General features: G+C 44.0%; 1 protein-coding gene across 1 annotated transcript in view; it reads right to left on the minus strand.

Annotated features, from left to right (window-relative positions):
* The window catches only part of T265_14275 (hypothetical protein), a gene marked incomplete at both ends in the record, with an annotated part of 24,366 nt that extends 15,959 nt beyond the window's left edge, over positions 1-8,407 (minus strand). The window contains 3 exons of the mRNA XM_009172906.1: positions 1,551-1,700; positions 2,955-3,173; positions 8,218-8,407. Coding sequence (XP_009171170.1) covers positions 1,551-1,700; positions 2,955-3,173; positions 8,218-8,407 — 559 coding nt within the window. The remainder of the gene's footprint in view (positions 1-1,550; positions 1,701-2,954; positions 3,174-8,217) is intronic.
* Positions 8,408-14,311: the final 5,904 nt, after the last annotated feature.

Here is a 14,311-nt window from a genome sequence, read left to right on the forward strand (position 1 = left end):
TTCCTTTTGATATTCGGGATTGTCGAACCTACGCGTCAGTCGAAGTTCCGTATCGGGAACCTCATCAGTTACGCTGAGATTTCGTCCTGCGAGTAAAGCCAGTCTGTGAGGAAAAGCCAAGAAGCAGTGTACAGGTGTTTTATCGTCACTGAGAATCAGCAGCAGTGCAGACCTCATGAATCTCATGGAATAGCAGACATCCAGGCCATTGGCAGGACATTAAAACCTTTGGCCACGAGGGCCTGATCAGCAGAACGACTAGCTGTTACTTAGACAGGGCATAGTGCCATTCCCTCTTCAACTGCGGAAACTACCACATGTGGTCACGCACTGCCTGGCTCCTTGAGCGCTGAACGAAATGTGCGATCTATCAGGTGAAATAAGTTCATGTACCCTGGTCAGACGGTGTACTCTTTAACCGAATACATGTACGGTGATTCCATCGGCTGAAAACCAGTCATTTTGGTAAGCAGATATCTTGGAGATATGGGTGGCAGAGATGACTGTACGACATCTACGACAACATGGAATTACAGTCGCCTTCAAGCCTACAAAAACGTTGAGAAGAACTCTCTTGAAACCAAAGGTAAGCTTGGATGCATTGAAGAAGACTAACGTGGTCTACAAACTTAAATGCAATGACTGCAACAAACGCTATGTTGGCCAGACAGGAAGAAAACTTGCTACCAGAATACACGCACACAAGCTTGCCAGCAGAAGACATGACCCAATGTCACTTGTCTCGAATCACGAAGACAGAGAAGGACACAAGTTCAATTGGGACAATGTTCAAATACTGCCTCACGCAAGAACAAAACGGGAGCGAGAAGTTGCCGCAACGTGGTACTCCACACAAAAATAGATCAATAAACACATCGACATTGACCCAGTCTATCAGCCATTACGAGCAAAAGAACCACACAGTCACGGGACTCGGAGCCAAGAAACCCAACGGCAACCAACGGACTAATTGGATCAAAGGAAGAAGGCCGCTGAATCAACCAATCAAGGGAACAAAACTCACACCACAGAGCAAGAAGGAGACGGCCGAATCACAAGGGAACAACTACACACAGAACTGCCGAATTGAATGCGCCCAACGAAACAACCAGACACAGGAGATTGAGACCATGTCAGATTCATGGGAGGCCAATCAAACTACGTGAAGACCGCTTTTTGAACTACCAGGATACTGTTTATATGCTATATAATCACAGGCAGAAGAGGAGGAATTCACCCACTCAACCCTGCACTGACGATGTCACATCGATTGGTGATGAAACGTTTGCAATCCAACTGCCAAGCTCGGCGAACAGACCAACAACCAACCAGCGCACCAGAGCTACCTATATTCCAAAGCATTGCCAATGGGTAATCATATCACGATGGGAGTGTTACAAAAGGCCAATTCATTCCGGTCGAACTCTTCACGTACGTTTATGCTAACCCCTAACTTGGAGGACAGTCTCCCTGGCTCGATGAATCCTCGACGTTCAAAGACTTGGTTCTTAGACCTCAAGTCAAGCCGTTCCAAAGGAAGGCTAACTTACCAATTGTGCTGTCCTGCGTTCCGCTGGACGGTCCACAGTCGGCGATGAAACCTTCCGCGCATACAGCGAGCGCTTCGGCTTGGTATCGTCTGTCTGACTTGTACACCACGTGCCCATGCGGTGGGTCACGTATAGGACCACAGTGCACTCCTAGTCAGAAAATAAAAAGAGGTTAAATAGCCTTTCCATCACTCGTCCAAGGAAAATCCACCACCAAGCATACTGCAGCCGAATATTTTGGTAAATTCAAGATGTAAAAGGAATTTTCGAGACCGCACTGAAATCATTTGTTTTTACCGAATATGCACTCATTTGCAAACGAGAGATTCAGCCTGGTTCCAGGTGCGTCTCTCGAAAAATCAAATTAGTTTGCAAATTAGTGCATGTTCGCTAATTTACTGAAATTTGGTTTCAAGTAGAACATAAGGTTGACGGAAACCACGGGACTGCGCCTATCTGATGAGCCCCAAGAAGGGCGAAACCGGTCGTGGGCTGTCGACGGATTTTCAGCAACCTTATGAGTAGTACATTACAAGGATATCCGTTGTTTTTACGTTGAAAAAGGTGACAAAAGTGAACAAAACTCAACTAACCCTATTGTTTTCTCCTACTCTCTAACCTTCATTCGCGTGGCTCAGCCACCTCTAAGCAGAGTTCACATGTGTGATCCTTTGGACACAATCGCTTTCCGCTGTTCTTTGTTCACATTTCAAAGTTCCATGTAAAAAGGGGTCTAACGTGTTATGTTGGGATAACAGCGACAAGAATGGCAGATCTTCAAAGCTTGAATTCAACAAACTCTTTTTCGGTGTACAAGAATTAAAATTGTCTCGAAAAAAAACTGAACTGCCAACGTTTTCTGTAACAGCAAGGTTGTCCTCTTACAGGGGGAGGTCATATATTTTCTCAGTTAAACATAAAAACCGAAAAAAAACACTTTGAAAGGTACTAACATGAAAACCTTCCTCAGCGCAGCGTATTACGGGAATAGCCCTCGACTGATCAACCTCACAAAAGTATAGGTGAGCAGAGGTGGGACAGACCTAATCTATCCAATATTTTAAAGGTGCATATCGATCTGTGTGAAAGAAAGATGGGCATTTAACATTACCTGTCAACACAAAAAACATCATTTTTGTCTTCACATGTAGCTGATGGGAAAGTGAAGTTCCCTTATTGCGTAAGCACTGCTGGCAGTATCTGAAGACCTTGCAGGCTAAAACACACAGGTATGTAAATCAGTTTATATATCAAACTACCTTGTAGGACCTCCTTTCCTGCCATAGTCCTCAAAAGTGGCGTGACTCCAGATGCCGCCAGCGTGAGAACCATACCCAGATTTATCCAAATGCTAAGTCGGTTTTTGCAGAGATAGAGTTGAAACTCTTCCAGCAACAAACTCACTTTCGCAGTTCAATTTTGTCACCTTCCATTCGGATCCGACACACGCTGCTTCGACATAATCCCGTTCAGGATCTTTGTAGCCCGGCTGACATGCTATCTCAATCACCTCACCGGATTTGTAGTCGTCACGATCGATATCCAGCGAGAACATCGAGATTTGTTCCGGTCGTGCCCTTGAACGAGTGCGGGTATTTGGCATGTAGGGTGGACTGAAGCAGGCTTCAGTTTACCAGCAAGGAAGCGTATTGGTTTCATCCAGAAGCCGTGGTTGTTGCGACGGTACCATTGGGAAAGTGTAAAAGCAATAAAACCAAATAAAAATGATGTGTCAGGCAGTCTTGGCAAAACTGAAGATTGTTTCTAAACAAGTAATCAATTACTTGGAAAATCAAAGTCTGGAGCTCCACAGTTTACATCGTTTTTATCCCGACAGACCGCCACAGACATTCCACAGACTTTCGTTGCGTATTTTTGCTGACAGAGAAACTAATAATGCGAAAAACGTATTTCACTACATCAAACTATAGTAGGGTGGATACGATCTGAACGGGGATCTCCGTAGTTCACAATATAACTACCCTCCGACTCCTCAGTATTGTTGGCCACTTCTAAGGACCTACTCAATGAACTGACACATGCCACAGTGACAATCTGGTCTTTCCGTCATCTTCACAAGGCTAAGACAGAAAACAGTTCCTCGTTTTCAATCGAGACTTTATCCGATAAGTGAAATCAGTCTGCACTGAAAAGCCGAGAAGCATTGTACAATTGTTCCATCCTTATTGGGAACCATCAGCAGTACGCATCTCACGAAACTCCGGAGAGTCTCAAACCTTCCGACCCGTGCCTAACCAGTCAATCATGAGCGGCTGCTTACCAGTGTGATTACCTCTCACCGAAAGAAAACGATAGTACCACTCATCTTCAATCAAGGAAACATCATGTGATCACGCAAGGGCTGGTTCCTCGTGTGACAACTTCTCAGATGGAAATTTTACTCATCAGATTGATCGTAGTTTAGGGAGATTTTTCCATTTTTCAATCAATATTTCGTTCCGCATTTCATCAGTATTCAACATTGCTCTGTCTTATTTTGCTCCTGAGTTCATATGGCCTAATGCAAGCTGTCGAAGTTAGCTGTCGAAGTTTAAGCTTATCGTAACCACAGCTTGAACTGTTTCCCACGAATTTATTTACCTGATTTACTCTGATTCCTTAATCGCTTTCAGTGGTGAAAGATGGACCGATGTGAAGATATGAGTGGAATGAAATCTGATCACTGTGGCCCTGAGTCCTACGTGATTTCCTCGGCTGAAACAGCGTCGACACAGGTGGGCGAAAGAAGGATGCGCGAATGGCATTAAAGTACGCGAAACATTTAGTCTGCGCAAATCAAATACACGTTTGTTCAGTCCACCGTTTCCCTGTCAAGACTGGTGATAAGCGTTGACTACCAAAACTGACGATGTTATTTACAAAGCAATTTAACCTGTGAAAATCACAGGCTTTAGATCACAGAACCTCTACAGATAAATCGTATACAGCCTCTTTTACGTGCTCAAAACGGGTCATGTGTTCAACACTCCACGAACTGAGAAAATCAGAACATTTGATTTCATCTGGCAATTTGTGTTGCCTACCACTGACCACACCAATCGACTTTCTGATCGATTTTTATTCTTTTATCTAGGATATTACTGGCTCCATGTGTTCACTTATTTGCGCCGAACTGTTTTAACCAATCAGAGTTGATCTTGACTTGCTGAGCCGCTGCCGGTTCACTGTACGATTAATAATCGCATGGTTATGATCGAAATGCCTATTCACAGGTCATCTTCAATCCTGACTTTGGCTGTTTTCGAAACAAGATTCAGTATTTCGGTTGAAAACATGGTCACTTTTTGATTGGCTGCTCGCGTAACACAGCCACCCAACGATGGAACAGGCGTTTGAACTGCTGGAGTTGAGAACGAGTGGCCTGTATCCTGCTTAGTCAAACCGCCGATCAGCCAGCGGTAACTGAACCGTAGTCCCTACTTGCTGGCTGGGAGCTTGTACAAGACCATGCTCGTGGACACGCAGTCGCTTACAATCCAGGGAGACGCATTCGAAGTTGTGGAGCGTTTTACGTATCTTGGAGGTCGTATCAGTTCTGATTGTAGTGTGACAGATGAGGTGAATGCACGAACCTGCAAGGCTCGGGCGGCGTTAGCTAATTTGAGACACCGATGGCGTCAGAATGGTTTATCCCTGAATATCAAGGGACGTGTGTATCAAGCTACAGTGCGGGCTGTGAGACTTGGCCTATTCGAGCAGCGGACCTGAGACGTCTACAGATGTTCGAAAATCGTTGTGTCTGGACCATAGCTCGTGTGGGTTGGTGTCGACGAATCCGTAATGAGGCAGTTGGAAAGCGTGTTTTCGGTTGTGTAACGGGTACTTCCATTGAAGAATGTGTCCAACACCAGAAGCTGCGTTGGTTGGGACATGTTTTNAGATTGCCTGAGTGAATGTCTGGAGATATAGGCACCTCGGAATGATCGTGGTAAGCTAGCACTTAGTCCCTCTCCCTTCCACCTTTACTCTTTTCTTCACAATAAGTCTTTCAACTAGACCATGGTTGTATGGCAGTGAAGCATCGGTGTTGAACACTGACGTCATTCTGTCGATGATGATGATGATGAATTCATAACAATGGTTGAACAGTTATTCACTACTTCTCGACCTGTCACCGACACTCAAAATTTGAAACTCCTAAAATTTACAGGTGGGTGCGCCTTGTTCTGATTGCCAGCAAATATCCAGATATTACCTTATTAGTCACCCCAATTATGCATTACTTACCAAAATTCGTTTTTTTTTCAAGTACTTAGATATCACATAATCTGGTAGGTTCAACTCGTTCAACAATCGCATCATCAAAGAGACACTTTGCGGTTTTCCGAAACATTTTCTCAATGTCGGTTGCTTCTTTTTAGGATGGTGACCAGTGAAAACACCAAACAAGATGATTTACAAAAACACAGCAAGCACACGTGACAACTGGGAACTCAATGGCTTTTGGGCGATCGTGGGATGCTCCATTCTATTCCCAAATATGTCGCTCACAAACGATGATGGTTGCTCAGCTAAGGCGAGTTCACTGTTGTGACGCACTACTGAGTCAATCATGCCTAAGGAACGAACCGTTTCAATTTCCCCTGATGCTTTTGCTCGAGGGACGTGTAGTCTATTCGTGTGGGAGAGATTTGTGCCTTCCTGAAGGATGAAGCTGGAAAAAACCATATCTATATGCTTTTCTCATTGACACAGATGCTTCTGTTTCGTCTTGCTTGCTTTCGTGCGGCATAGTATGACAATGAAAGATCTGTACGATGAACCCCAAAAACGCATGGCTGCATTGTGCGGTGCCAACACAACAATGATGGTGTGATGAGATGTTTACAGAGGAACAAATTTACATGTATAGCCAGCCCTCTTGCGATGCACAGATTCTGTGAAACAAAAAGGAAGACTGAGGTCTAGATAGTGTCAGACTGCTCAAAGTTAGGCAACAGAAATCGAAAAGCCACAGCTGGGTTTGAACTACTGACTTTCCTATCAGTAGTTTCTCTGCCTAACCACTGAGTTTCCTCGTGCTTTGCAGTTGCTCTTCTCCCGTCAACCGATAGTTCACTTAGACTGCCTGTAAGCTTTGTCTGACTACCATTTGGTAGTAAGATCACTATATTAAATTTGGCAGGAGTAGTCGAATAAATGCGCACAAAGTTGAAAATACCGTTGGACGAATGGTATTTGAGACACGGCCTCGAGTGGAAACAAACATGCGACTAGGAAGCTCATGTCTTTTTCGACTGAAGAGTACTTGAAACTTTTCGGGAATCGGGTATAGCCATTTGAGCTTGAAAATTAATTTAGTACTGTTGGTTACCATCCCTTCAACGTTTACCCTCGACCGCTTTAACAGTGGTTTAACGCATGCACACCCACTGTTTCACTCTTGTTTTGATTATGTCTTGAACGTTCAAGATAATTGGAAACTTATCCTAAGACAAACAATGCAAGCGTATCCTCACTCACAAAGTAAACATATATATTCGAAAAAATGACGGCAGCATACCGACGCTCATCTCATCACACAGCGCCTTGACCGGAGTCAGTTCAAACCTACGCACGACTCACTGTGCAGGAAAAGCCTGGGATCGATATCGTTTTGGATTAAACGAAAAGCAATAGGCCAGATGTCAACACACTCCGTCAAGACCCGCATTCAATTCCTCTGCGTCCTTCAAAAACCTCGGCTGCGTCTACTACAACTTATCAAACGAAGAACTCGATAAGTCTCTTATTTTCTTTTGTGTATTATTCAGTTGTACTAGTGTCTCTGGTAACCGCTATACATAAGAGTCTATTGTTAGTGTTAGTTCACCTTCTGATATTACTTCTAGTAAAAGACTATAGCACTAACAGTACCCATGGCGATGTGGCAGCCTGCTCGAGTCTCGGCTTTCACATCGTGATTGTTCCGTTCACTCTACAGTCGTGCGCCACTCAAATGTTCCATCTGTCAAAACACACCGTAACAGCTGGAGCAATTTCCTCAGAATCATTCCGTGAATCGAATGATGCTACCCGCTCCACTCACTCCACTTCGATCAGTTTCATTTGGGCGAGTCCCTAATCCCAGCACATTTGAGCGGGCAAATTTGCAATTCAGTGTGTCAAGTTTTATCTCCAATTACAGCTATGCTTATCACCCATTCTAGAGAATGTTTTTTTTTCAAGTTTCTCGGGGTTTGAATTATCCCCCATTCAGACTTCAATTTTTTCCCTCCTGCTCCTTTTTAAGACAATGTCTGGAAGCTCCCAGCACAATGTGTTCATCCCCGAGAGATCTATCCAAATAGAATGGTGTAATTATTTCTACTTTGTAAGAAAATTACTGATGTAATTCAGTGCCCTTAGAATCCGGTATTATATCGCTATAAGCGTGCGTTTCTACGTTTGCATCAAAGTTATCGATCGTTCTTAAAATGCCCCAGATTGGCCTCTAATTTAGCACAGCGTTTAGCTGCTTTTCAAGGTCACTCAACTGCTCATCGAACCCGCTCAAATTTGTTGGAAGTATGCCTAAAACTTCCTCCAATGCGTGAGGATGGAACGTTTGTCACCACAAGTTGCTGAGTGCGTTTGTACCGTAAAGTATAGGATAGTAAAGTAAAGTAAGGTAAGGTAAAGTAAAGTCAGAAATCACTTCACATACTGTTGGTCTGGTTACTGCAAGATGGGTCCTCTCCACTCCAAGACAAGGTGGCCAAACAGTGGCGATTGCGGGGACCCCGAACGACAAAACCCGCGTCGCAGGTGTATTCCGCCGAGTCTCCGATGTCCGTCCCATTGAATCTGACTGTTCCGTTTGAAGGTGAAATCGGAGGTTTGCATCTTGAATTCTCTGTGTGTGTGTGAAATAATCGGGCGTGACAAACACATAAATCGTGATAAACTTAACCGCCAAAGGTGTCAACCGGAAATATGCTCACCGGAATACTCATAAATAATTGACATGGATCATGTTGGAAAGTTGCTGGGTGGAGATTACAGACCATACGACCAGGGTGCAGTTGAGTTAGTCAATCTCACGTTTACTCCAGTTACCAAACAACATCCGGTGTGATCCTGTTAATAACCAGCCTCGTGTTCACCTGAGGTTCAAAGTTCTAGATGGGATCCTTATAGCTTACAGGGCCACAAATTAGCTGCATCCTTCGTTGAAGTTCTCACAAGTTTTCAGTTGACAACGCTGCTCATCAGCACCGTGTTTGTTTCCTATAAGCAGAGGCTACTGTATAATAGCGAAAAACACTCCTTTACAAACTAATTTGGTTTTTCGAGAGACTCCTTTGGCACCCAGATGAATCTTTCGGTTTTGATGTTTCCAGGCAACCGAATGTGCTGCACCAGGCCGCCTCATGTTTCAGTTGCTACGATATTCGAGATATCGCGAGACATGTATATATTTGTAATGTACTGCTCATAAGGTTGCTGGAAATTTTTCGACAGCACACGACTGGTTTCGCCCTTCTTGGGGCTCATCAGGTAGGTGTATCTCAAACGAGGGATTCAGCTGGGTTCCAGGTGAGTCTCTTGAAAAAACAAGTTAGTTTGCAAATGAGCGTATTTCGCTAATTTCGCGCAGTTTGGTTTCAAGTAGAACATACGTTTGACGGAAAAGCGGGGACGGCGCCTACCTGATGAGCCCCAAGAAGGGCGAAACCGGTCGTGTGCTGTCGAGGAGTTTTCAGCAAACTTTTGAATAGTCCGATTCGAAAGAGGTATAATGGTTTTGCAACCATACTGATTCTCGAGGAGTGAAAATTCAGGTATCGTGAATCAGAGCAAATGTATTACAGCAACCTTCTCAGTTACGTACCAAGGTACCCTCAAATAACGTCCGTTACTTAGAGATCTGGTATCCGGGGGGTTGCGGAAGCGACTTCATTGCTACTAGTGAAGAGGGATGGAAGCCCTTCGCCCCGAACTCCCATACTAGCGAACATCAAGTAAACAGATATAATCTATTGGACAGGAAAGTAAACGTTCCACATGCACTATGTTTTTACAAATTGAACATTCGCCCGCATCTTGCTGAACGTTCGTCGATATTCATTGGCTAACACGCAACTGTAAACAGACGCTACAAAGCAGTTCCACAAGTTCATAAATGAACCTCACCCCCGAGTAGACGCGGGGCAGAGTTACGAGAAGACTACATACTACTCGCAAGTCTCATCAATAGCACCAGCCGCTACACCAGCAAATCCACTTGTTGGATGAATGCATGCGATTGGATGGAGATACTTAACGATATGGATGACAAAAGATGTTAATGGCAATCATGCATCTACCCAGACTGTCTGACTGCGTGTTGGAGGTGTGCGCACCTCCGATATCTGTGGCAGACGACGCCTAGGTCTCCGTTCAATTGCTTTCTTCTGTTCATTATGAGGTCTTGTTGAAATAGATTGACATGGTTGTATGATAGTGAAGCAACAGTAACATCATTTGGTTTCTCTGTCGGCGATGACGACGAGAAAGAATACACGTGGCGCACCTTAGCGCCACTGCAGCGGCGTAAAGACATCAGTGAAACGTGGGTAGATTCGGCGTTTGGACTGAGGTATTCACAGTCATCCTTATTCCTGGTCTGATTATCACGGTTTATGCCTAACTAATGAGTTCTGCTCTTATCAGTGACTACCAGCGGAGCAGCCAAGTGACGCACTTTGTAAATCTGCATGCGGTTTATCGAAATTCTAAAGGTGCATGGTGAAATCACTGTAGAATGATGTTCACAGCTGAGTTGACCCTCCAAAAATGAGCGACCTAAAGGAACAAAGTCTTTGCTGCAGGGTTACTGTTAGAAAACGCCAACTGAACAGTTACAGACTTGCGGACAGGGAAGCAAAACTCTCATATGCATCTTGTTTACAAAACTGAATACCTATCCTCTCCTTGAACGCGTTTTCCTGAACTTTCCTGGATATTCATTAGCTGTTACTCAAATGCAAGTAAATGCTAGAACGCGAATCCACAAATTCCATAATAGATCTCACTTTCCAAGAGACGCACAGCGGATTTATGAGAAAACAAATTGCTCGCATGCCTCCAATCAGTAGTATCACCGTTACACTGGTTTTGTTCTGTCCATTTGATCTGATTCAACGTCGTCTGCAGCCTCTTATACCAGCTTTGATCAGTCCATGGAAAAATCGGTTCTTGTCCGTTATAAAACCAAAACGGTCGTAGGCCTCGTCGCCAGTAAAGTTTAGGGAACCACATGTAAAAAAAGCCAAGTACGCAGACAATAGTGTTCGTCTTGTTACTTTCAGATTTGTGTTCCGAGCCCCATTGGAGTGAATCCAAACCGGGGGAAAATACAATGGAACCGCCGTGGTCACTCTTGCGAAAAAGGGAATTTTCTCGAAGCTGCAGAACAGCTGCAAAACTAACATATTTCATCGAGAGAGTTGAACGTTAATGTTTCAAATTGCTGTCTGTGGTTTGGTCACGTGGCTGCTCATCTGTTTACCGAGCTTGGCAATCAAACTGCAAACTTTTGTTCATCAGCCGAACGCTGCTACTCTCTTCTCGAATCGTGACGAGATAACTTCAGGTCAACGGCCAAGCTCGGAGCTACAATTTTTTTTAGAAAAAAATGCGCAAAAAGCCGTAATAGCTCTTAGGTGCTCATTCGTTCTCGGCCAGCTGCTGAATCCAGTTAGCAACGACTGCAGTCCCAATGTTCAGTTGATGAGTCATCGATTTTCATGGTGAAGTACATGACCTAGATGTGTCAGCGGAACCCATCCGCTTAGTATTTTTTTCCGAAAATATCACAACTGAACGTGCTGCACACAGGCCGCCTCATGTTTCAGTCGGCACGATATTCGAGATATCGCAGTATATTTCCATAAAGGAAACTACTCACAAGTTTTCTGAAAACCGTTCGACAGCCCACGACCGGTTTCGTCAACTGAATCCTGAGGCCACCGGCATGCAGCACATTCAGTTGGAGGACATTATAAACGAGAGATTCAATCCAGTCTCTCGTGAGAAGCAAATTGATTTGCAGATGAGTGTATTTCTCGAAAACAGTTCAATTTGGGTTCAAGTACAACACAAGGTTGACGGAGACTCGGGGTCTGCGCCTACCTGATAAGCCCCCAAAAAAGGGAAACTGGTCGTGGGCTGTCAGAGAGTTTTCAGCAACCTTAAGTTTCGTTTCCTATATGAAAAGACGGGAGTCTTTTGTGACCGGGCATTTTGGATATCACTATACCGTAAATTATATCGTGACTCATCCGTTCGAATTTCAGCAACCTTATGAGTAGTTTCCTATATGAAAAGACGGGAGTCTTTTGTGACCGGGCATTTTGGATATCACTATACCGTAAATTATATCGTGACTCACATATTCCGTTCGAAATGATGAACTACAGAGATTTTAGTCAAACTGAGAGCTATAGATCTTCTACTGATTGAGTCACTCCTGTATGAAATTACCGAAATTAAAGGGGTCTTGCCTATATCTTTGTAATGTACTACGCATAAGGTTGCTGAAAATCCGTCGACAGCCCACGACCGGTTTCGCTCTTTTTGGGGCTCATCAGGTAGGCGCAGTCCCCGGGTCTCCGTCAACCTTATGTTCTACTTGAAACCAGATGGCACAAAATTAGCGAATATTTGCAAATGAGTGTATATTCGCTTAGGTCTTTCCTACTTTCGGCACTCAAACAAAAGTTCAAGTAATTTGTTTGTTGGAAACGTGAAGCTCGCCGTGCTTTGCATCCATATTAAATCAGAACACTGCTCATGGGATTTAGGCGTCCGTGGAAGATACTCTCGTCAATTTTGGAATAGATGGGACACAGGTAAATAAGGCAGTCTAGATGCCCATGAATTTTCAAACGATCGGCGATTGAATATTCTGCAACGGAGCAAACTAGAGTGCCACGGTTCACAACCTTACTTCAGATTACGGCTGACAGAGTAATTTAAAAACGAGCCACAGGTCTTTCAAGTTTCAACTAACTCGAAACAGGTTTAAATCCAAGCGCGAAAATGCATTTCTTAGCCCTCCACAGATACGCTTGCTGTTTTGTCCCGCAAGATTAATATTGTCCTTCAAGACGGTCGAAAAATAGTCAAGATAAATCGAGTCACATCCTTTGTCCGGCAGTTTATCAAGGAGGCGGTATTTGGAACAAACCTTTGTGTAAACAAACCAAACTTGGAGGATGTACGGGGGTGAAAATGTGTGGGCACTCATGCTGTCCCTTTGAACCAGCGGTGGTTAGAAACAGTTCGTGACACAAGTATTCCCTCCAGGTTAGTTGTATCCTCAGGTCAGGCAACATTTATCGGAGATGATTGATTGTTTAGGATCATCAGAAAGACCGAAGTTGCTTTTGCTAACATTCTAGTTTCCATAGCTTCAATCTATAAGAATCCAGCCTTCCGGTTCTAATAATTGTAAGAACAAATTTGTTGCTATGGCCATTTTCCCCATAACAAATTTGACACAAAGACAAGGAAACGTTATAGCCAGCCGTTGTTTACAATCGGAAAGCACCCGTATTGGAAGAAAAAACCTATAACGGATATATATTTGTAGTGTACTACTCATAAGGCTGCTGAAAATTCGCCGACAGCACACGACCTGCTTCGCCCTTTAAGGGGCTCATCAGGTAGACACAATCCCCACGTTTCCGTCAACTTATGTTTTAAAGCCAAATTGCACGAAATTAGCGAAACACACTCATTTGCAAACTAATTTGGTTGTGCGAGAGACTCACCTGGAACCCAGCTGAATCCCTCGTTTGTGATGTTTTCAGGCAGCTCAATGTGTTGCACCAGGCAGCCGTACCTTTCACTCACTACGAGATTCGAGACATCGCGATACATTCATATATGTGTAATGCACTACTCATCACAAACGAGAGATTCAGCTGGGTTCCAGGTGAGTTTCTCGAAAACCAAATTAATTTGCATATGAGTGTATATTCGCTATAACGGATACCTTGCAGTCATGAGATGAATTTTTATAAGATACTTTATCTAAAGGGGAAGATGTGATCATCAGAAATTTGACTGACTGTATTTGGAGCGACGGTGACTAAAGACTGGATGGTTTATCCGAGTATCACTCTGAATCACCTCAAGCTAGCTTATACTACTGGCCAGCCAGATTAGTAGCACCGGTGTCAGAATTGATTTGTTCAGTCATTGCGGTTTTGTCGAACTCCAACTATCTGGTTTCGAAGTCAATCGCATATCTGTACGAACTACTGCTACGGTGACCCTTTTCGACTTTGAGCACATCGCTGGATGCAGCAAACAGATTTGGTTTCCCGCTCACAGAGCTGTAGAATTATTCAACAACGCAATTCACACCAGATCAAATCTCAAATTAGGGAGTAATTCGCTCGAAGTTTATCCATTCTGAACAGTCATCAATCGAACAGCCATTCAGCACGTGATCATGTTATGTGAATTCAGTGATTGGTCGATAAATATCACCACGTTTCGTCTAATTAGGGGTTGAACGCTGCTCACGGCTTGATGACTTAGTGTTCGGCTTCTAACCGGGAGGTCTTGAAATGCGCACCCCTGATGATTCCCAGTGAGGACAAAACAGTATTCTCAGTGTAGGCAACAAGTTGAAAAATGCTGTTCAGTGCTTTTTCGTTTTTCATCATGATCAGCTTTACCTGCAAGAAGAAACCTCTACTGAAATAGCCTAAAGCCTCCTCATACTATAGACGGAATGCCGAGAGTTGGAGTCTTTTGAGGTCGCG

This window comes from Opisthorchis viverrini, assembly GCF_000715545.1.
Source record: "Opisthorchis viverrini unplaced genomic scaffold opera_v5_167, whole genome shotgun sequence".
Lineage (NCBI taxonomy): Eukaryota > Metazoa > Platyhelminthes > Trematoda > Opisthorchiida > Opisthorchiidae > Opisthorchis > Opisthorchis viverrini.